At 54.1% G+C, this 23,559-nt stretch overlaps 1 protein-coding gene across 1 annotated transcript in view; it reads right to left on the bottom strand.

Annotated features, from left to right (window-relative positions):
* LOC130026638 (polypeptide N-acetylgalactosaminyltransferase 12-like) overlaps positions 1 to 4,873 on the bottom strand; it is a 63,220-nt gene extending 58,347 nt beyond the window's left edge. The window contains exons 1-2 of the mRNA XM_056117470.1: positions 4,857 to 4,873; positions 806 to 975 (exon numbers count right to left, since the gene is read on the bottom strand). Of these exons, the coding sequence (XP_055973445.1) occupies positions 806 to 975; positions 4,857 to 4,873 (187 nt within the window). The remainder of the gene's footprint in view (positions 1 to 805; positions 976 to 4,856) is intronic.
* Between the last annotated feature and the right edge of the window lie 18,686 nt (positions 4,874 to 23,559).

Below are 23,559 nucleotides of genomic sequence, written 5' to 3'. Positions count from 1 at the left end.
CCGAGTACATGGCCACCACCCCAAAGACATCAGTCCCCCAGGTTAAGATGTGTGATCCCAACGCCCCACCTGGTCCTCTGAGCACACCAGGAGTGAGCCCTGAGCACAGTGCCAGGAGCAAGCCCGGAGAACCGCCCAGCGGCCCCCAGAACAAACAAGCGAGACTACAGTCCTGAGCGTCCCCTGCAGCCAGGTGTGGCCAGGTGACTGTTCTTCTGCAGGGTGGGAGGTGAGACCCCCTACTAGGTGCTGCCCAAGTCCCCTGGACACCCTTCAGTACAGGTGGGAGTGAGAGAGAGAGGGGAGGGGCAAGGCTGGGGCATCCCAGGGAGCACAGCACTCCAAAGAAGGCGAGTGTTCACCCCTGTCCCCACCCCTGGCCCCCACACCTGCCTCCACACCTGCCCTCACACCCTCCCTCACAGTTGGCCCCCAACACCTCTCCCCCACCTCTGTCCCCAAGACCTCTCTCTCACACCCACCCCCCAACACCTGCCCTCTACACCTGTTCCCCCATGCCTATAGCCCATACCTATCCCCCACACCTGTCCCCCACACCTGCTCCCACACCTGCCCTCTACAGCCATACCCCAACTGCACGGAGACGTTCCCTGTTATCTCCTGTAAATCACTGTTATCTAGAGCCTCCCAGAGAACAGCCCAGCACAGCTTTCAATCAGAACCCGTCCACAGCGAGAACCAGACAGAGCTCAGAGTCAAGAGCAGGGGAGGGGAGGATGGGGGTCAAGGGAGGGCGGGGTGGGGGGAGGGGAGGCCAGGGGAGGGAAGAGGGGAGGCCGGGCACCTCTATCGCTGTAGTCATCCACCAGGATGACCTCCTCCAGCAGGATGTCTGGGGACGTCTCAAGGACACTGTAAACGGTGCGAAGGAGGGTTGACCAAGCTTCGTTATAAAACACGATGATCACGGACGTCGTTGGCAGACTTTCATAATTGTACTTCTGCTCTCTGCACCTGCAGAAGCAACACAGCCTCAGGGACGGGGAACACCCTGCACCGGGGCATCCCAGGCCTGGCACGGTGCTTCGAAGGACCTCTGAAGGGAACGTCAATCACAGTTGAGACCTGCCATAGAATTTGGTCGCATCTTCTAGAAATGCTTTGCCCTGGAGCCTCCTGGAAGCCTCGGTAGCTCCCAAGAAAGGTTGTACAATGACACCCAAAAAGCCTGAAGTCACTCTGGTAAGGGCAGGCTGGGTCTCCCTATAAGTCGTACTGTTGACATGGCCTCCAGGGCCAGATGGCCCAATGATGAACCTGGCTCAGATCCAATGCTACAGGGCCATCCCTGGGCTGGGATGGGATCCCCCAGAGCCAAACTTGATGGTGCCCAGGAGGCAGGCAGTGTCCAAGGAGGCACTTGTGTCTTTTCACACGGTCCCCTGACCCTGAGCTCTTTCCCTGCTCTGAGGTTGTGTATTTAAGCTGGGCAGCAACGTTCACAGTTTTGCCACCCAAAACCTAGGCAGGCTCCAAAGACAGGAAGACGGTTCCATCCTCAGGCTGTGTAGGTTTCACCTCTGTCCACTCCCACTTCAACCCCACTGCCCAGCTTCTACTCAGCTCTCTCCTCCTCTGCCTGGCACCCTCCCTGCCCTCCTTCCAGAACCACTTGGAAAAATCCCTGTGTGGAGAACACCTGTCTGGGGTGTCCGCTCCCTCCAACCGTCTCCCATTCCTGCATACCACAAACTCATGTACCCTCCACTCATCCCCTCCTCCCACGCCCCAAGTCTCCTCACAGACACGTTTGACTCATGCGAGGCTTGGGGCTGGGGCACAAGAATGCTAGGGACACTGGTGGACACCACGGGGCAGCCTTGTGGGGAGAGGAGGTTCGGGAAAACGTATGTCTGGCTGAGAATCAAATCCATCTCTGATGGGGGGGCACAGGGTCACTGTGGGCTTGTGCTGTCTGGGGAGCCTGTGGGCAGTGAAGGGTTCCACACTGGGGTGAGGCTCTGGGCAGAGAAATTCCATCCAGTCCATGAGAGGTTTGGGAAATACCTGGAGGTTTGCAGGTCCTTTACCTGAGGCATGATCTGGCCACTAGGGGGCCTGGCACCCACGAAGCATTGGGGGCAAGGTTGGGGCTCTTCCCGGTGGACACTGCAGCGGGGGTTTAGACGGAACAGGCACCATGGGCATGTCATGTCAGGTTCTGATCCATGGTGAGACCCCCACTGGACAGCTCATGCTTCATCAAGAAGCATGAGCCGTTCCCTGGCAGGACCCGCCCCACCCAATGCCACACACCCACACAGGCTGGGATGCATCCATTTGTAGAAACAATCTTGGAAACAGGACAGTGGCTGTCAGGGAGACTGATTCAGCCCTCTCCCCTCTCTCTCCTCTGCCACCAATTCATGATCCCCTAAACCGTCCCAGGTAGTGCCTAGAACTCAGTTGCTGACTGTTCCAGCCTCCATCCTTTTCAGGACTTCCTTTCCCAGAATAGAAAAAGTGCACTGGAGGAGGGGGAACTCTCGGCTCAGACTTTTGCTTGGTCTGTAGCCCATGATTCTGTCTGCCAAGCCTAAGGGGAGGGAACCAAGCAGGCAACAAGAGCCAGAAGAGAAATACTAGGCAGGACCTCTGAGAGACCCACTCTAGGAGGTGGAGAAGATGGATGAGTCAGGAATCACCGAATTTGACAAGAATCAAATGTGAGGTTTGCTCTGACAAGATGGTGACCAAAACCAAATGGCAACCGGGTGAGTGGACAGCAACATTCCTGGAGTCAGAGATCACCTTGTTCCAGGTGAGGAAGACAAGACGTATCGCCCACCTGGTGACAGGAAGCCACCAGCTTCATTCCAGGATCCTTACCATTGACCCACGAAGAGATGACTCGGAGCAGACCAAGACAACTCCAAAGGCCCCTTCATCTAACCCAGGGGGCGGGTGTACCATTGCCTCACCTGAGGTTCGGAGGGTCCACCCGGGAGCGCCCCCAGCAAGCTTCTCCTATTTCCTTAACTTTATTTATATGTCTCTGTCCCTCTGTATGACCCGGACGGGGTTCCCAAATCTCTCACCGAGGAAGAGAGTGAGAGCAGTTTGCCCGAGCAGGAATGGAAGAGGCTCACGGGAACGCTCAAACAATGGAGCTTAGAAACTGGAGTCACTACTGTGGGACCACCTGAGAGCAGTAGGCACCACTGTTTGTTAGATGAAAGTTGTTAATGCAGAATCGAGGTAGCCTGTTAACAACCTACATAATTATGCTCTGACCTGCTAATGCCCGTTTGGGGGTAGCTGGATAGAGCCTGCACACATGGAATACACTGGGATGCTTCTGGCAAACTCTTGGGTGCCACCTGTGTCTGGGTGAGACTCTGTCAGATTCTAAGAGGAAAAACTCCCAAGACAGTCGTTCAATGGGAGAACAGCTCTCCCCACCGGCAAGCGTGGATAGGGGAGAGCCTCTGATCCCCACAGTCTCTCAGCTCCCCAAACCTCAAGGCAAACCTGACTTGGTGTTTCCAGAGCCCAGGGACCCAGAGGCAGGACACGGGGAGCTAAGCCCAGAGCCCCATAGAGGCTGCGAGAGGGTGTGCAGGACATGTGTGAGGTGTGCAGAACCGTGAGAGTGAATGGGCGACCCCAGGCCCATGGTGCAGGTAGAGGGGCAGGGCTATGAACTGGGCACCAAGGGGTAAACCAGGAGCTGCCTGTGCCTGCCCTGGGCTGCCTTACCAGGAGTGTGACTCCCAGTAGAAATGTGACTGGCAGGAAGGGGCATGGCTGACCAAATTCCTGGAAATGACTGGAACAGGATGGCTCTTCCTTCTGAGGCTTTGCCATCTGGTCTGACACATGGATCTGGACACAATTCTTGTCACCAGTAGAGTGTCACTCAGCCAAGGCTGTCCCACCAGGTCCAGGCGTGCAGGAACAAAGAGGAGTCAGGGTCTGGTTCTCTATTTCATGGGGTCTGACCGTGCTGTGATGGTGGCAGTGGGACTTGTATTAGGGAACCTGATGGTCCACACAGAAGTGGGGCGCTATTCTCCTGGATCAGCTCTGTACAGACTCGGGGACACTAGAAACATGTTTCATCCACGGCCCCATCCTGCTCCACTGATAACACACTGTCTTCCTGCCAGGGCAGGTGCCATGGAGAGGGACCCTGGCTGAGGGGACAGCACCTTGGACCCACCTGCTGCAGGAGCACTTTCAAGTTCTCATCCTGAGAAACCTGATGTGGCCACTAGGGAGCAAAGTGGGGTCTGTCCCTGGTGCCACTGCAGAGGGGAATGGGGAAACAGGCACCAGGGGCAGGGGAGGCCATGGAGGTGCTGCAGTGGAAGGCAGGGCTCTGGGTGCTGCATCCTGCCCTCCCTCCTGGGGACGCATCCGTGATTGAGACCTTCAACCCTTGGGGTGGACTCTCCTGGGGTCATTGACAGGCTTCACACAGGGGCAGGCAGGTGAAGCGTCTTGGCATGGTGACATGGCCAAGGCTTCCCACAATCTAGAAGCAATTGTCAGCTACTGGCCAGACCTGCCCCACCCAGTGACACACACACCCACACAGGCCTGGGATAGATCCATTTATTGTAACAATCGTGAAAATCAGACAGTGGCAGTCAGGGAGAAAGCCCGCCTTCCTCCTTCCCCTCTTCTCAGCCAGCAATACAAAGTCCCCAAACAGCCCCAAAGAGTGTGTAGAATCCGGTGACTGGATGGTACCAGCGGCCAAGCTTCAGGGCTGTCATGCGCAGAAACAGGACCCCACAATGGGGAGGGGAGAGCTGAGTTGTAACTTCTGACCTCCAAATCATTGTTTGCTAGTGCTGGCGGGATATAACTGCCATCCTGATCCCCCTGACCTTGTGGAGGGGGACATCTCGGCCCCTCTAATACCTGGGGTCTAGTGTAAGGGGACACATCGGCACACCCCGATCCTGGCGTCTAGTGGTGGGGGGCATCTCTGGCCCCCCCTCGATCAATGGCGTCTACTGGTAGGGGGAGGCATCTCTGCTCCCCCATCCCTGGCGTCTAGTGATTGGGGGAGCATCTCTGGCCCCACTGATCCCTGGCGTCTAGTGGTGGGCGGCATATTTGCCCCCCTGATCAATGGCGTCTAGAGGTGGGGGGCATGTCTGGCCCCCCTCGATCAATAGCTCTAGTGGTGGGGGGAGGCATCTCTGGCCCCCCCGATCCCTGGCGTCTAGTGGTTGGGGGGGCAACTCTGGCCCCCCCAATCCCTTGTGTCTAGTGGTGGGGGGGCATCTCTGACCCCCCATCCCTGGCATCTAGTGGTTGGGGGGGCATCTCTGGTCCCCACGATCCCTGGCATCTAGTGGTGTGGAGCCATCACTGGCCCCCCCGATCCCTGGCGTCTAGTGGTGGGGGGCATCTCTGGCCCCCCCGATCCCTGGCGTCTAGTGGTGGGGAGGCATCACTTGCCCCCCCATCCCTGGCGTCTAGTGGTGGGGGGGCATCTCTGGACCCCCCGATCCCTGGTGTCTAGTGGTGGGGAGGCATCACTGGCCCCCCCACCCCTGGCGTCTAGTGGTGGGGGGGCATCTCTGGCCCCCCCGATCCCTGGTGTCTAGTGGTGGGGAGGCATCACTGGCCCCCCCCATCCCTGGCGTCTAGTGGTGGGGGGGCATCTCTGGCCCCCCCAATCCCTGGTGTCTAGTGGTGGGAAGGCATCACTGGCCCCCCCATCCCTGGCGTCTAGTGGTGGGGGGGCATCTCTGGCCCCCCCGATCCCTGGTGTCTAGTGGTGGGGGGGCATCACTGGCCCCCTGATCCCTGGTGTCTAGTGATGGGGGGGCATATTTGCCCCCCCTTGATCCTTGCCCTCTAGTGGGGGGGGAATCTCTGCCCCCCCCGATCCCTGGCGTCTAGTGGTGTGGGGGCATCTCTGGCCCCCCCTTGATCCTTGCCCTCTAGTGGGGGGGGAAATCTCTGCCCCCCCATCCCTGGAGTCTAGTGGTGGGGGGGCATCTCTGGCCCCCCCTTGATCCTTGCCCTCTAGTGGGGGGGGAATCTCTGGCCCCCCCCGATCCCTGGAATCTAGTGGGGGGGCATCAGTGGCCCCCCCCTTGATCCTTGCCCTCTAGTGGGGGGGGAAATCTCTGCCCCCCATCCCTGGAGTCTAGTGGTGGGGGGGCATCTCTGGCCCCCCCTTGATCCTTGCCCTCTAGTGGGGGGGGAAATCTCTGGCCTCCCCCGATCCCTGGCGTCTAGTGGTGGGGGGCATCTCTGGCCCCCCCTTGATCCTTGCCCTCTAGTGGGGGCAGAATCTCTGCCCCCCCACCCGATCCCTGGCGTCTAGTGCTTGGGGGGATCTCTGGCCCCCCCTTGATCCTTGCCCTCTAGTGGGGGGGGAATCTCTGGCCCCCCCGATCCCTGGCGTCTAGTGGTGGGGGGCCATCTCTGGCACCCCCATTTCCTGGGGTCTAGTGGAGGGGGAAACTGTGCCCCCTGATCCCTGGGGTGCCTTGGGATGGGGACATTTCTTACCCCACATCTCGGGGTCTAGTGGATGGAGAGTTTACTGTCCCCCTGATCTCCCGTTTCTTGAGATGGAGAATAGTTTTCCTTTGCCCTGATCCCTGGTCTTGCAGTGAGGGATATCCCTGGTTCTAGTGGAGGGAGAAGAGCAAAGGGCCAAGGCAGAAGGCAGAACTCAGGTGGCGTGGGGAGGACGGGTCTGGGCTAGATCAATTGGGTGAGAGCGGCAGCGTGCGTCGGTGCAGTAAAATCGAGGTGTCAGAGGGGTGTCAGGCTGCCAGTGCAGTTCTTGCTGACCAGCTGCGTTTTCTGGATTTTTGGCGGGTCGTTACAGGAACTGGGTCCGATGTGGGTGGACTCCTCTTCCTTAAGGACAGCAACAGGAGCGTCTTTGGATCTCACACAGGCCATGGTCCCTGCCCCCTGGGACTTGACTGACTCCTCCAGCTCCTGGACTCTGGCACTCCTCCTGCCTGGCCTCCTGTGCCTCCTCCTTCTCTGTGGCCTCCAGCTCCTCACGTTTTGTGTCCAGGAGCACCTGTGTGTTGTTCGTCTCCACGCCAATCCCTTTGGAGTGGATGGGATGTGGGGTAGCATAAGGGTCTCAGCCAAGCAGGGGAGGTGGGGGGCTGGGGGTGGGGCCGCCTGGCTCCCCTCCCCAGTAGCCCCGCCCTCTGACCCACAGGGGCTTCTCCCTGTCACTCACCCTTTTCCGGGTCTCCTTTCCACTTTACCAGGTTCTGCAGCTGCTGTTTCTGCTGCTGAGTCCCACAGAAGAGCACCTGGGGTGAAGGCACTAGCTGAGGAGGCAGGTCTAGGGCCTTCCTGCCCCAGAGCCCATGGCCCCTCTCTCACCTGGTCTCCCTCAGCTCCCTGATGGCGGCCTCCAGCAGGGCCTGCTGCCTTGGTGGCACCTGCAGCAGCTGGTCTACGGGCTGTTTTTGCCGCAGCATCCGCTGGTACAGCTGCTCCTCCTTGGAGCCCAGGTGACTGCGGGCATCCAGGTGCTCTTGTCAGCAGCTATGTGCATTTCCAGGTACCAGCAGAAAATTCCCCCGGGAAGCCACTGGCACTGCACCTTTTCGTCGTGCACCGGCATCTGTGGGAGGTAGGACAGTGTCTGTGAGGACAGGCAGCAGGGCCGACTACTTCCCAGCCAGGAGATGAAGGGCTCAGACCCTCAGCCACAGGCCCCCATGGGGTCTTTGTCCCAGAGCCTAGGAGTTGGGTCTTCCTCTGCCTCGGACCCTGACTCCTACCTGGCAACTGCCAACTCCAGACCCCTCCGTGTAGTGTGGGCCAGTCAGTGCCACCACAGCCCTCAGTTAGGGCATTCTGACCTGTCCTTCCTGCCATCACCCAAGGCAGGCTCTTGGCCTCACAGGGGGTCTCACCAGCCCATTTCACAGACCAGGAAAGTCACAGCCCAGAAGACTGAATTGTTATGCCCCAAGAATACCCCAGGGTGGAGGGGAGCTGATGGCCAGCAAACCCCTGCACCCTCTCTCAAAACTCTTCGTGTTCGGCAACTTTTCGTGGGCTCACAGTGAAGACATGTTGGAATGATAGGTGATAATTGGAGATGATAGGAGACTCGCTCAGCTCCAAGACTGGGGAATGTTACCCAGACCCCTTCCACTGTTACAGAGACACAACTCGAGCCTGGCCGGGCTCCCGGCCGGCCACCCCACAGCCCTCAGACTCCAGGCGGCACTGTGCCCGCTTCTCTCACCCCAGCTCAGTCCCCTCAGCCCCCACTCGCATCCGCAGTTGTTCTCCGGGTTCACCCGTTGTTCCTGGAACCTCCTGCCTCCACCTGTCCTTCGAAATGTTTTCAACGATGTGGCTGTTTCGGGGGCACCCAGAGGCCGGTAAACCTGAGAGGAAGCAGACAGTCAAGGACCCCAGACCTTCAACCCCACCCAAACTTCATGGTCCACAGCCCCGACTCTTGGTTCCTCCTGCTCATCTCGGGGGCTGCTCATTTCTCACCGCCATCTGCTGCTCCGGGCCCCTTGCTAAGTAGATTCTTTCCTGCTTTGGACCCACTGGAGCCCTCCTGGCAGTGCTGGCAGGGACACGAGGGACAACTAGAAACAAGCGTTCTATGTCCCGGCCCTAGACCTCTCTGCATTTTCAGGGTCGTATCATTCTGGGGAGTGTACAGCAGACCCCATCTCCTCTGGCTGCCCGCAGAGCAGGACACAGGTGCGGAGGGATGGGGAGACTCGCCCAGCTCCTGCTCCCAGCCTGTCTCCCCTGTCACAGTGACCCATTCACAGGGCCCCTCCCTCAACACTCGAAGTCACTCCTCCCCGCCTTGCCCTCCTCAGACATCACAGGCTTCAAGCTCCTGGTGCTGTGCACCAGCCCATATCACTCTCCCCTAAAGGATGACGCTCTGCCAAGCAATCTTCCGCCTTTATAAGATTCACTTGATGTTTTAAAATTATGTTCTTTCAGCTCTTTCTGTCCCAAACAATAGGGGAGGGGTGTTTTCGCACAGTTAGACCCACTGCCAGGAGGGTCTGTGATGAGGGGTCTGGGAGTCGGGGACCCTGCTTTGACTCCCCAGCTCCTCAGTGCTGCCCTGAGCTCCCACCCCCATTGTTTCCTGAGCTGGGCGGACCAGTGTCCAGCCACTCAGGTCTTTGGACAGCAGGAGCCCAGGTGGTCCTATTCTGGGGACAGGAACGGACAGGTCCTGGAGAGGGGCTCTCTGGGGACTCCCATCCCAGAGTCCCGGGAGACCCTGACGAGGACAGAGGCTGCTGGGGACAAAACTGCCGGAAGACTTGCTGGAAATGGGCCCGGGCTTGATCCTGTGCCCTCGGGGCCATACACTGACCAGTGCAGGACCAACGCAGGGCCTTTTCTTACCGTCCGTTGCGCTCTGCCAATTTCCAACGTTCCCCTAGAGATGACCCCTAGAGGTGACCCATAGATGACCCGAAGAAGGGTCACCATCTGGAGGTGACCCCTAGATGACCCCTCGAAGGGTCAACGGCAAAGGTGTGATGGGGCCACTTCTCCCTCAAGCATCCTTGAGAGAGGGTCCCCGAGGGGCGGGGCCACGAGCTTTTTTATAGGCAGGGATGGGGGTGTGTCCTCGGGGCTGCAACCCCATTGGCCAGGGAGAAATCTAGAGCTCCCAGGGGTAACCTCACAGTGAAGGCTGCACCAGCCTCTGCCCTGGTGGGCCTGACGGGCCTCCCCGCCCCCACCCGGACCCTCGGGCACTGCCCCCTACCGACCATGGTGGCTTGGAACTCTGTGGGCCCCACGGTGGGCCAGGAGCACTGACCTTTTCGGTCTCCCGTAGCTCAGTCCACGACGTTCTCATTCCCAGAGACCACGTCTCCCCCTGCCCAGGATGGGGTGCAGCTGCCAGGATTCGCCCCAGAGCACCCCTATGTCTGGCCTGGCTGCTGCTGTGGGAGCCCAGCGAGCCTGGCAGAGGGGCTGTCCTGGTGGCTGACCCCACCGCCCCTCACTCCCCAGGCCCCTCTCCTTTCTCTCCTTGGAGCCCCTGCCCTCCCTGCCCTTCCTCTCTCCTCTCCTAGGCCCGCAGAGTTCTTGCTCCCGCCTTATCCGGTGTCCACGTTCTCTCTGTCCTGTCTCTGCTTCGTCCCAGACTAGCAGCAGCCACTTTGTGGGGCTTTTGAGCCCGCAGACCCAGTCAGTCCCTGACCAGTTCCCCATGTTGCACAGAGACTTCCCTTTCTGAGCCCTGGAGGGCTCTTAATGACCCCACAGAACCTCCCTATCCCAGCTCTGCCCCTTTCTCTGAGACTCAGTCCATCCTATTGGGAGCTGGACACCAGACTTGGCCTTGGGGAAGCTGGACGCTTCTCTCATATTGCTCCCGGCCTGTTCTGGAAATCCCTTTCAATACACACACTTCCAACTAGGGCCACTAAGCCTGGCCACGCTGCCCTCATGAGTCCTGCAGCCTAAAAGGAACCCCAACTTCCCCATATCGCCCGTGCCCACTATGGCACCCCAGAGTGCCCCTGTTCTCCCTGCCCTGAGCACATTCAGGCCCCAGTGGTCTGCGGCTGTCTCCTGTAGCTCTGACATCTCCCCCTCTCACTTTCAATGGTCTGAGAATCAAATCCATCTCTGATGTTGGGGCACAGGGTCACTGTTGGCTTGTGCTGTCTGGGGAGCCTGTGGGCAGTGAAGGGTTCCACACTGGGGTGAGGCTCTGGGCAGAGAAAGTCCATCCAGTCCTTGAGAGGTTTGGGAAATACCTGGAGGTTTGCAGGTCCTTTTCCTGAGGCATGATATGGCCACTAAGGGGCCTGGCACCCATGAAGCATTGGGGGCAAGGTAGGGGCTCTTCCCGGTGGGCACTGCAGAGGGGGTTTAGACGCAACAGGCACCATGGCATGGGCATGTCATGTCAGGTTCTGATCCATGGGGAGACCCCCACAGGACAGCTCATGCTTCATCAAGAAGCATGAGCCGTTCCCTGGCAGGACCCACACACCCAATGCCACACACCCACACAGGCTGAGATGCATCCATTTGTAGAAACAATCTTGGAAACAGGACAGTGGCTGTCAGGGAGACTGATTCAGCCCTCTCCCCTCTCTCTCCTCTGCCACCAATTCATGATCCCCGAAACTGTCCCAGGTAGTGCCTAGAAATCAGTTGCTGACTGTTCCAGCCTCCATCCTTTTCAGGACGTCCTTTCCCAGAATAGAAAAAATGTGCACAGGAGGACGGGGAACTCTCGGCTCAGACTTTTGCTTGGTCTGTAGCCCATGAACCAAAGGTTTGAGTGTGGCCTCGTTTTCCCTGGGTTAAGGAGGGGTAGATGGTTGAACCCAAGTGCTGTTTTGAAAATCGGATGCTCTGAATGAGTGTTTCCTCTAAGCACTGAGATCCTTCCAAGTACTTCTTCATTGACCCTCATGGCCTGTGTACATACCTGAGAGGTTTGGGGTTTGTGGGGATCTCTATTTGCTCCAGCCTTTGTGATCAGGAGACCCTGTGGTGCCAGGGAACGTTCTTGACCTCATGCATCCCAAGCCTGTACTGAGTCTCCTGAGACTTCTCTCTGGCCTTCTGGACAGAATTTTTACTCTAAAAGTGGAAAATGCCCTGGACCATGCAAGGACAACCCACAAACCGGAAATATCTCAACATTTAGGTGGGAAAGCAGGGGTGAGAGGCATTCTCCACTCCTCTCTCCTGGGATATAGTCTAAGGTGGGGGGTGGGGAGGTGGTCATTTATTATTGCTACTCTTTGAACTATTTCTATGGGGGTGAGTATTTCTGCTCCTGGGACTCCTTATTGTGTAGTTTTGGAGGACATGTCTCTTATCTGAGCTCTGTTCTCTGTTGTGGGATATTTCTTACCCCAGAGCTCTTGTGTCTAGTTTGGAAAACAATTTTCCCCAACATCCCTGGTGTGTTTTTTTTTGGAGGAAATTTCAGCTCTGCTCATTCCTGGTGTCGAGTAATTGTGAACATTTCTGTCCTCGGAACCCTGCTGTCTATTGTTAGGGGAAACCTCTGCACCCCATGTCACTGGTGCCTACTGCTTGGGGCCTGTTTTTGCCTCCCAGACCACTAGTGTCTATTACTAGGGGACATTTCTGCCCCCCACATCCCCATTGCCCAGTGTTGGGGGACATTTCTGCCTCCAGATGCACGGTCTTCCCCACACCGCCAGCTTGTCCTTCTTGACTGTTACCACCTCCAGCTCCTCAGGCTTTATGATCTCCACTGTGTTCGCCTCCACTTCAGTGCCCTTGGATTGACTGAAACTGGATAGACTGCGGGACAGCCCCAGGCTCTCAGCCAACCAAGGGAGGTGGAGGGCTCGGGAGCAGGGTCCGCCTGGTTCTGCCCCCCCGGGTGTCCTGCCTCTTGACCCCCACTGTGGGCTTCTTCCTCCTGAGGACTCTGACACACATTTTCAGGACACTTTTCTGTCAAAGCAGCAGCCAAGTCCTGCCCTGAGTCAGGCCACTATGGACTGTCCAAGTGGACTGTCACTGCTCAGGCAGAGTCACGACTGGAGACCCAGTGCTGTCACCTCCTTCCCCTCCCTCACCCCTACCACCTAACAGGGAAATCCCTCTTATGGCCTCTAAGAATTTGAGCAGTCCTTCCTTAGGGCACTGGGAAAAGGCCGGCCCTGTCTGCTTGCAGCACTTTTCTTTGGGTGTTGGCATCACACCCAGACATGCTCAGGCTTTACCCCTGACTTAGCTCAGGGACCATACCTAGTGGAACTAGGGGGGCCCATTGATCCAACGTCAGCAGTGTGCAAGACGATCACTTTATCTGCTGGACTAATGCCCTGCTCCAAGCGGTATTTTTTTTTTCAGCTGCTTCCCACCTAAATCTCCTTCCTGTAGAGTTGGGCTCCCTTAAAGATGCCTCACTCCCCCTTCTGTACGGCACCGTGCCCAGGGAGACAGCCCCGTGGAACCCGAGGCTTCCACTCCCGAGCACTTTCAGACTTTTCAAGAATGGGCCCCAGGGATATTGCAGGGTTTAAGGTGCTTGCCTTGATGCGGCCCAGCCCTGTTCAAGTCCTGATACTAGGATCTCCTGAGCCCTGCTGTAGAGGAGAGTGCACCTCTACCCACATTTTTTGCAGGCTAATTTCAGACAGGCTACCCTGGGGAGCAGGATCTGCAATGAGGCACAGGGTCTGGGAGAGACGAGACAGGCACTGAAATCACCCGGGATGGCCCAGAGGTGGTCTGTCACACTGTTCAACATAGAAACCTGGGAAAATCCCCCGAATTTTCCTACGTTATTGATATGCTCCAGATCCTTCTCTGCACCAAGAAAGCTTGGTCATTTCTTGTTCCATACTCTCCTGTCAGCTGCTTGCTAATACCCCGTCGCCCATCAGATCTGCTGTAAAACTGATCTCTCGCCTTGTGCGGTGTTCAGACTTTGGAGCTGTTCATTCCATTAGCACTATTATCTCATCATGTTCTCCCACATTCCAAAATGTGCTTTTTTTCCCTTTACGGGTCACACCCAGCGATGCACAGGGGTTACTCCTGGCTCATGCACTCAGGAATTACTCCTGGTGGTACTCAGGGAACCTTATAGGATTCTGGGAATCAAATCCAGGTCAGCCGTGTGCAAGGCAAACACCCTACTCGCTGTGCTATCACTCCAGTCCCTGCTGCTTGGTTTTTAGTTAGCTTCAGGCAGAAATTTTGGCAAAGTTCGTATGAGTTCATAGTCGTTGAAAATTCAAAGTTATATTAGTGCTACAATTCTCATTTGTGAAACAACAAAACTCACTACCAAGCAGGGGAGAAAGCAAGACAAGACCAAAAGGAAAAAGAGCAACACCCAAGCAGTGGCACCTGGTGCCCAGGAGGAGTTGGCAGAGATCAGGGCAGCTGGGTGGCACTGCCACTCGTCCAGTGGAGACAGCACTACCCCAGTGAAGTGCTTAAGGCCAGACCCCAGCACCTCCAGTGTGCCCCTTGGTCTAGAGGAGGTGAGAACTGGCAGGGCAGACAAGGGGCAGGGAGAAAGAGGGGAGCCAGAGCAGGAGCAGGAGTCAGGGGTGGAGGATGCGGAGGGGCAGAAGGCAGGCCCCAGATCATTGCCCCAGAGGGCCATGACATGCTGCAGGAGAGAACAAAGTGCCAATATGACACCAGACAAGCTGTGACCCTCTGTGAATGGGAGTGGCAGACATTAAATGTTGGGTAGCTTCCAGAAATGTCTACTGACACCAGGGCCACTAGGACAGTCTGACAGAGTCACAGGGAGTCCCCAGGCAGGCAGGGAAGGCAGGGTAACTTGGTACCTACACTCCCAAGAAGAGCCTCGTGGAAACGGTCGCCCCATGACCTCAAGACAGGGCAACATAGGAAGCAGAGCTCGATGAAGGTATCGGAGGTGCAGCCCTTCCCGGCTTTTGCTGGGCCTGAGAATCCATGGTGTCAGCAGATGCTGGGGGTTCCATATGGAAAACAAGGCTCTCCCTGTTCCCCACTTTAGTATCTTATTGGCGTTCGATCTCCCGACAGAGCTAGAAGAGCAAATAAATGTCCATCTTGACACTGTGGATTCCCCCTTTGGAAAATACCCTCTCCAGGCGCTCTCTAATGGCAGTATCATGCCCCTCTGCTGGTAAACTCATGCTAGGAGTGAGCCTCCAGAGACAGCGACAATGTCAGGTAGACCGTGAGGTGTGGCTAGGGATAGGGAAAGATACTGCGCAGGTCTGGGAGGCAGGAATAGTGGTGGGATGCAGCTCAACTGGGAGCAACCCATTGGCCTCAGTTGAGAAGTCATGACCAGCGCCGAGTCAGTGTGGTCGCTCCTGCTGGTCACCTTGTGGTACCCAGCCCTTCCACTCTCTTGAGTCTGTCTTCCTCTAGTGCCCAATGATTGACCGGCCTGAACCTCAAAAGATGTGTTTCCCCCTTTGCAAATTGTTCCAGGAAGCAGACCCCTGGTTGCGTTTGGGCCAAAGGATCCAGCGACAGGAGGAAACCTCAGTTACTGTGGACCCATTGCCCAAGGATTCAAAAACTCGACCACCTTCTTCAGGAAGACCCTGGCTCTGGACTTAAGAAAATCCTCGTTGGGGCCCTGGAATGGACCATCCTGCACTCTGTAGATGATAAGGTCTTAGTGTCAGAAGCCCAAGAGGACTGAAAGAGAGCCTCAGAGGCACTGCTCCAGCTCTTGGTTGAGGCTGGGCACCAGACCTCCTGGAAGAATGAGCATTCAGAAGTGAAAAAAAGAAAAATAACCCCAAAAAACCCTTTCTAATCAGCAGTAGGACCCAGAGGCAAAGAGGTTGATCCTCTTAGTGCCTGAGAAAGGGCACCAGGTTCTAGGTGCCCTGACCCAGGGTAGGGCCATTGGCAGAGGTCTGGGCATACCTGTCTCTGAGGCAGGGGGCTCTGATCTCTCGCTGTGCCACAGAGGTAAACAAACTATCTACCTCCAGGTCCCCATTCAGGGGTGACACTCATGACTAACAAAGGGCCCCAGTGGCTACCAATTGCCCAGATGGCACAGTCCCTGTGATTATGATGTGAAAACCCACATCTAACTTTTGCAACTCTAGATTAATCCCCTAGCCTTTCTGCCTGTCGGATGGGACCCCATCCTCTGACTTGCAAGAAGCAGTGGATTATCTGGGGCACAATTGTGAATGGGATTGTTTTTTTCATGTTGCTTTCTTCTCTCTCACTGTTTGCGTATAGGAAAGCCATGGACTTTTGGGTATTGATTTTATAACCTGCAACTTTACTATACGAGTCTATTGTTTCTAGGAGTTTTTGGTGGAAGTTATTCCGAATGGCAAAAAAGCACATGAGAAAATGCTCTACATCATTAATCATCAGGGAGATGCAGATCAAAACCACAATGAGATACCATCTCACACCTCAGAGACTGGCCCACATTCAAAAGAACAAAAGCAACCGATGCTGGCGTGGATGTGGCGAGAAAGGGACACTCCTTCACTGTTGGTGGGAATGTCCACTGGTTCAGCCCTTCTGGAAAACAGTATGGACGATTCTTAAAAAATTAGAAATTGAGCTTCCATTTGACCCAGCAATACCACTCCTGGGAATATATCCAAGAGAGGCAAAAATGTATAGTCGAAGTGACATCTACACTTGTTTGTTCATTGCAGCACTCTTTACAATAGCCAGAAACTGGAAGAAACCTGAATGCCCAAGAACAGATGACTGGTTAAAGAAACTTTGGTACATCTACACAATGGAGTACTATGTAGCTCTTAGAAAAGATGAAGTCATGAAATTTACATACAAGTGGTACAATATGGAAAGTATCATGCTAAGCGAAATGAGTCAGAAAGAGAGGGATAGACATAGAAAGATTGCATTCATCTGGGGGATATAAAGTAACAAAGTATGAGATTAATACCCAAGAATAGCTGAGATCAGCACCAGGAGGATTACTCCATAACTTAGAGGCCAGCCGGGTATCCTAGAGGAAAGGGCTGTTCAGATAGAGAAGGGAGCACCAAATAAAGGATGTTTGGAGGATCCTCCCAGGAGGGGAGATGCATGTCGAAAGTAGACTATGGACTGAACATGTTTGCCACTCAATGCCTCTTTTGCAGACCACAACACCCAAAAGGAGAGAGAGAACACAGGGGATTGCCCTGCCACAGAGACAGGGGGGATGGGGGGATGGGGGTGGGAGGGATATTATCCATGGTGGTGGAAAATGGGCACTGGTGGAGGGATGGGTATCTGATCATTGTATAATTGAAACCAAAGCACAAAAAATTGTAAATCTACAACTTTAAAAAAAATAAAATAAAATAAAGGGAAAAAAAAAAGAAGCAGTGGATTACATCTCTTGCTCAGAACCACTGAACAGTTCAGGAACAGTTTCCAACCTGAGTGGCATCTGGGTAAAGACCATAATAAAGAAGCCCTGAATCCCTCTGGAAAGGCTGGGGGGGGAGGGGTGCACTCGGGGAGGGATAGGGACAAGCGCAAAACATGGTGAGACCCCATGATCTCTTAATTTTCATATTAAAAATTGAAATTTATTTCTTTGGATTTTTTACTGGTTCTTTATTTTATGTTTGAGTTTGTTCCTGCACATATGGATGTGTTGGAGGCTGTGTAACTATTTTTTTATTCAATAATTTTTTTATTATTTTTTCATTAGTGAAACACCATGAGGTACAGTTGTAGACATAAATTTTTTGCTTGGGTTTCAGTCACACAATGATCAAGTACCCATCCTCCACCACCACGGGTCCCAGCATCCCTCCCACCTCCCTTCCCCCTCCTTTCCCACCCTACCTCTGTGGCAGGGGATTCCCCCTTGTTCTCTCTCTCCTTTTGGGTGCTGTGGTTTGCAAGAGAGGAACTGAGTGGTAGTCATGTTTGGTCTATAGTCTACTTTCAGCATGTTTCTCCCACCCTGGGAGGATCCTCCCAGCACCCTTTATTTGGTGCCCTCTTCTCTAGCTGAGCTTCCTTGGAGACTGTGTAACTTCTTTAATTGCAGAGTACGAGTCTCAATGTTGTTCTGTTTGGGTCATCTCGCCACTCCTAGTACGCAGCATCCCTGCCATGGGGGCACGTCTGCAATTGCTTTGTGTAGCCGCATAGCCTCATAGTCCCATAGCCCCATTCCTCAATGGGAGGGGCAGAGGAGGGGAGAAGGGAGGGGGCAGGAAGGAGGAGGGGGAGAGGAGAAGGGCGGGAAGGAAGAGGGAAGAAAGACAAGGTTGGGGTAAATGAATATGATTTTGACAGGGTAGGTAAAAGATGGAATTACAGGTGAGTAAGAATTCTGTTGAACCATTTCTGACTCTTGGGGGGAACACATCACTTTCAGGCAGGTCACTTTGTGCCCTGGGATGGGTGTCTGCAGCCTCCTTACCTCACGGGCATCACAGTCTGTCTGATCTTCTGCCAACACAATTTGTCTTTGACGGGTTGTTGGCTCAGGTCTGTCTTGGATCTGGGTGTGATTTCCACCTCTAGGTGAAAGGGAGGATGGGGTGTGCATGGGGTGTCTTTAGGAAGGACACTGCCTTCTGGTTCTCACAGAACACTTGGGGTTCCAAGGCGGGTGTAGCCCGTAGGATGGCGGGGATCAAACCCAGATCAGCCACGTGCAAAGCAACAACCTACCACTGTAGTATCGCTCCAGCCCTTGAATTTCTTCTTGGAGGAAGTTTCTGTTCATTATTCCTCTCTGCATTTGTTTGATGGGGTTGGGAGATATTTTTTTGGTAAAGTTCTACCAATGTGCTATATAACTTGGATATTAGCCTTTCATCAGCTAGGTATTGGGTAAATAATTTTTCCCATTCTGTGGGCTATCTTAGTAGCTTAGACGCCATTGCTTTTTTTTTTAAATAAAAGTTTTATATTGGTGTATCTTTGATTTTTCTGTTCTCTTTTCATGCTTTATATTTTGCTGACTTTTTTGCAAATTTTTATTTTGTTTTTATAAAGTTGTTTACAATAATTTAGTACATTTAATATGCAAACACCAATTCCACCACCATCGTACCTTCCAACCACCATATTTTGAATGTTACCACTCCAAATCTTAGAGGTACTCTCCTGGGGTCATTGACATTGTACTCAGGGGCATGCAGATGACAGGCTCTAGACATGGTGAATCCCATGGCAAGGGCCACCCACAATCTAGAAGCAACTGCCAACTGCTGGCAGGACACACCTCGCCCGATACACATACCCACACGGCCTGGGATGGATCCATTTCTTGAAACAAGCTTGGAAATAGGACAGTGACTGTCAGAGAGTGACCCAGCATGCCTCCTTCCTCTCTCTTCTCCTCAATTCATTAGTGCCCAACCAGCCCCCAAAGAGTGTCTAGAACTGGTTGCTCTGATGTTTCCAGCCCCCATTAGCTTCAGGGCTGCCATATGGAGAAACGGGACTGTGTACTGGGGAGGGAGAGCTCCCACCTCAAGCCCTTGTTTGGCTTTTGGAGCTATCATGACTGAAGTTTGAGTGTGGCCCAGTTTAAATTTCTGCTCCCAACATCCCTGGTGCCTAGAGGTAGGAGACATTTTTGTCCCACTGATCCCTGCGGTCTAGTGTTGGGGGACCTTTCTGCCCCCTTGATCCCTAGGGTCTAGTGCTGAGGGAAAGTGGAAGAGTGGGGAGGAGGGAGGAAGGAGGAGGGTGGGAAGAACTGGATCAGGGCTAGATTAGTTGGAATTGAAGAACACAGAGTACATCATCAGGGTAGAAAAAGTGGATTAATGGTGAACAAGCTTGCCAGCTGAACTCAAGCGGACGAGCTGGATTCTGGTTATTTGTGGGCAGGTCATTACAGGATCCGGATCTGAGGTCTGCGGCCTCCTGTTCCTCACAGACAATCCATCATCCCGCTCCCCAGGTCTGGACACCAGACCTTAGTCTCAGACCTTAGTCATCCAGATCCTTAGTCTTCTCACACGCCACCAGCCTGTCCTTCATGACCATCACCTCGAGTTCCATAGAGGTCATGGTCTCACAAACCTCCACTATGTTCACCTCCAACTCCGTGTTCTTCGACACTGGATTGGCTATGGGGCACTCCAGGGTCTCAGCCAAGCAAGGAAGGTGGAGGCATCTCAGGGGTCCCGCCTGGCTCCACCTCCCATATAGCCCCACCTCCAGATCCCCATCAGGAACTTCTCCCTCCTGGAGACCCACCGCACCACTCACCCTCTTCAGGGTACCCTTGGAATTCCAGCAAGGCCTGGGGCTCAGTTGCTCCTGATTTCAGGACTGAGGATCCCCTCAAGATGAAGGCACCAGGTGAGTAGGCAGGTCTAGGGCCTGATGCGCCTTCCTGTCCCTGAGCCCCTGCCCATCCCCTCACCTGGGTTTCCCTCAGCTCCCTGAAGGTGGCCTCCAGCAGGGCCTGCTGCCTTGTTAGCACTTGCTGCAGCTGGTCCATGAGCTCCTTGTGCCTCAGCACCTGCTCAACCTTGGAGGCCATGTGAGTGGGCCATTCAGGTGTGGGGTTGCAGCTGTGTGCTGCTTTTGGCACCAGTAGAAGCATTCCAGGCTGCAGGCACTGCACCTTCTGGTCTTGCATGCACATCTCTGTCATGAGACAGGGTCGAAGGCTGTCCAGATCCCACCACAACATTCAGGGCCCAGACACACACACACAGGCCCAAGGAAAACAGCACATGGGGTTACCTGTCCCCTGCACATTCCCCTGGGGGTCTTTCTCCCAAGACCTAAGAGAGGGGGCCTCCCTATACCTCGACCCCGCAGCCTCCCTGCTCCTAGGACCCTCTCTGTTCAGTGAGGGCCAATCCACACCCCCACAACCCCTCTAGCCTTTTCTAGATTTTGATATATTATAGTGGGTGGCGTCCTGGCCTGTCCTTCCTCCCACCAACCCAGGCGGGCTCCTACCCTCACAGTGGGTCTCCCCCGGCACCTTCTGTCATTTCTCCATATCCACCTTGTCCTGATTCACTCCCCTTGCAGCCGATCCAGAGCTGACTCTGCAGTAGCACCTGCTCCTCCTCCTGCTTATTCTCAGAGACCGACACTGGTCAGAGGCCACGTCCTACTGCGGGAGGCCGAGATCCCAGTCTTGTTGCTGCCGCAGACACTCACCTGTTTGTCCTGCAGTCCCACCTGTGGGCACAAGGCTGGGAGTGAGGACAGGCAGCCAGGGCATCCTGCTCTGGGTCCAGGGATGTGGAGGTCAAGCACCGACTCCCAGGCCCAAGGCTGGCAGCACCTGGGCAATCTGTGCCCTGCACAGGCCCCCATGGTCTTGCTCCAGGGGCCTAAGAGATGAGACCTCCCTTGACTGGGGACCCTGTCTCCTGTCCTGTGCTCAGGGATCACCCCTAATGGTGCTCAAGGATCCATACGAGGTGCCAGGAATCAGCCTAGGATAGAAGTATGCAAAGCAGACACCTCACCACCTGTTCTAGCTTTTGATATATTACATTTCCTTGTTTGTTTGCTTCTTTGGTTTTGGAACCACAGCAGGGATCAGTCCCAGCCATGCTCAAGGGCCTCTATGGGACGCCAGAGATTGAAGTCAGATAGACTGAAGTCCCACTTCCATATCTAATGCAAATATAATTTGTTTGCCATTTATAAGTGCCCATATAGAGTTTCCCCTTAAAGTAAATGAAATAATTATTTTTAAAAAAGAAATTAAGTAATGACATGTTGAATGGTGCTCAAAGCAGGACACATTTGAACCACTGATCTACTCATCATGGAATGTCTCTAAAGTCAAGTTCAGCATCACACTTCCCCAATTCTATAATGATCGCAGCGACTCAGCTGAGCTCTAGATTTTACCTCAGAAAATGTACTACACGTCTAATTCTATAAATCCAAATATAATCCATTCTCCTCTTAAAAATTTTTTATTGAATCGATGTAAGATAGACCCTTACAAAGCTGCTCATGATTAGGCTTCAGTCATCATTGTTCACCCATCCCTCCACCAGTGTACATTTCCCACCTCCAGTGTTTCCAGTTTCCCTCCCAACACCCTCCACCTCTCCACCTAGGCCAGCCTTTTTTTAAAAAAATTTATTAGTGAAACACCATAAGGTACAGTTATAGACTTACAAATTTTTGTGTTTGGATTTCAGTTATACAATGATCGAGTACCCATCCCTCCACCAGTGCCCATTCTCCACCACCACGGATCCCAGTATCCTTCCCACCCCCCTTCCCCTCATCTCACCCTGCCTCTGTGGCAGGGCATTCCCTTTTGTTCTCTCTCTCCTTTTGGGTGCTGGAGTTTGCAAAAGAGGCATTGAGTGGCAATCAAGTTTGGTCTATAGTTTATTTCCAGCATGCATCTCCCATCCTGGGAGGATCTTCCCAATACACTTTACTTGGTGCTCCCTTCCCTATCTGAGCTGCCTTTTCCCCCACCATGTGTGGCTGGCCTCCAAGCCATGGAGCAAACCTCCTGGTACTTATCGTGACTATTCTTGGGTGTTAGTCTCCTATTTTGTTACTTGATATTCTACAGATAAATGCAGTCTTTCTATGTCTGTCCCTCTCTTTCTGACTCATTTCACTTAGCATGGTACTTTCCATGTAGTATCACTTGTATGCAAATTTCATGAATTCATCCTTTCTAACAGCTGCATTGTATTCCATTGTGTAGATATACCAAAGTTTTTTAACCAGTCATCCGTTCTCAGGCACTTGGGTTTTTTTTCCAGATATTCAGTTCAGCCTTTTTGGAAGATGTTTTTATTATCTATCTTTCTCTCTGTTTGTTCCTGTCTTTGTCTGTCTCTGTCTCTGCCCTCTCTCTCTCTCTCTCTCTCTCTCTCTCTCTCTCTCTCTCTCTCTCTCTGTCTTCCTTTTTGTGGTTTACAATATAGATACTGAAAGGGTATCAGGAATATCCCTTTACCTACTTTTAACATTCAAGGATTTCAAATTTGGACAAAAAATAAAATTGTTGTTTCAGGCACGTTGGCCAAGGGAGAACTGGAAATGTCTCTGCTATGGACAACCAGGGATCTGCAGATCTGCAATGACTGACCACACCCTGGGCCCTGCTCTCAGTGTCCAGACAAGTCCTGAAGTCCGGGAGGTCTCCCTACCCCAGATCGGAATGGGATGGACACCTGCCTGCCAGGACACTCCTACAGAGGATGAAGTCCTCAGGCCACCTGGGCTCACTAAACTGGCCTGGATTCTCATCTTCACAATAGCCCGGCCTGGGTAACCGTGACATGACATGACAGGTAAAATACTCATAGTATTATACGTGTATCTCCAGGGTGGCTCACCACAGTCTTGGAAGAACAGAGTGGGGGTCTGGTGTTCTTTGGGAGGTCAGGAACTGTGCTCAAGGGCCGCTACTTTTTCTTAGCTGCCGGACGTCAGGGCTGGCACATGTCCAGCACCCCCCTCACCCTGCCACCTTTCTGCCCTAAGAGGAGCCTTCCACCTACCCCGTGACTTTCAGGAAGTGCAAGATGACATGTATTTCCTAGCCCTGGGGAAATACCATGTGACCTTCGGGGCTGAGGCACAAAATTTCCAACTGTGGGCTAGTGTTGGGTGAGGACTGGAAGGATGAAGCCCTCCACGTGCCCCCTCAACTGCCCCAGGAACGGACCCTCTTGCAAGGCTCTCACAGCGGCAGGTATCATGACCTAGACTCACCACACTCAGGAAGACACAGGGGTCCCAGAGAGTGTTGGCAGAAGAGGGGACCTGCTTGGTATCCCACTGAGAAGTCAGCCTTGCCCTGGCCGTGTCCCAGGAGCTGCCTGTCAGCGTAGTGCGGAGTGTGAGGATCCAACACGGGCCTCCTCGGGTCTCTGCTGTTTCCTAGCCTGTGACAATTTCTCTCTTGCATCTACAATGTGGGGTCCCCGCCAAACTGACTCTGGAATTGATCTTTTAATGTGGGGTTGAGGGCATTGTTTGGTCTAGGATGTTGACTCCCAAATTCCAGGTAAAGCCCATAAGTTTCCTTTGGTTTTCAGCATGCGGCTCAGTGAGGATGTTGGGAATTTTCTGGTGTGAAACTATGTAGAACGAAGGGCGTTATTTCCCAGACCTGACAATCAGGGA

Source organism: Sorex fumeus, unplaced genomic scaffold (genome assembly GCF_029834395.1).
Source record: "Sorex fumeus unplaced genomic scaffold, SorFum_2.1 ptg000034l, whole genome shotgun sequence".
NCBI lineage: Eukaryota > Metazoa > Chordata > Mammalia > Eulipotyphla > Soricidae > Sorex > Sorex fumeus.
The sequence above is the reverse complement of the archived record's forward strand: the minus strand, read 5'-3'. Positions and strand labels throughout refer to the sequence as shown.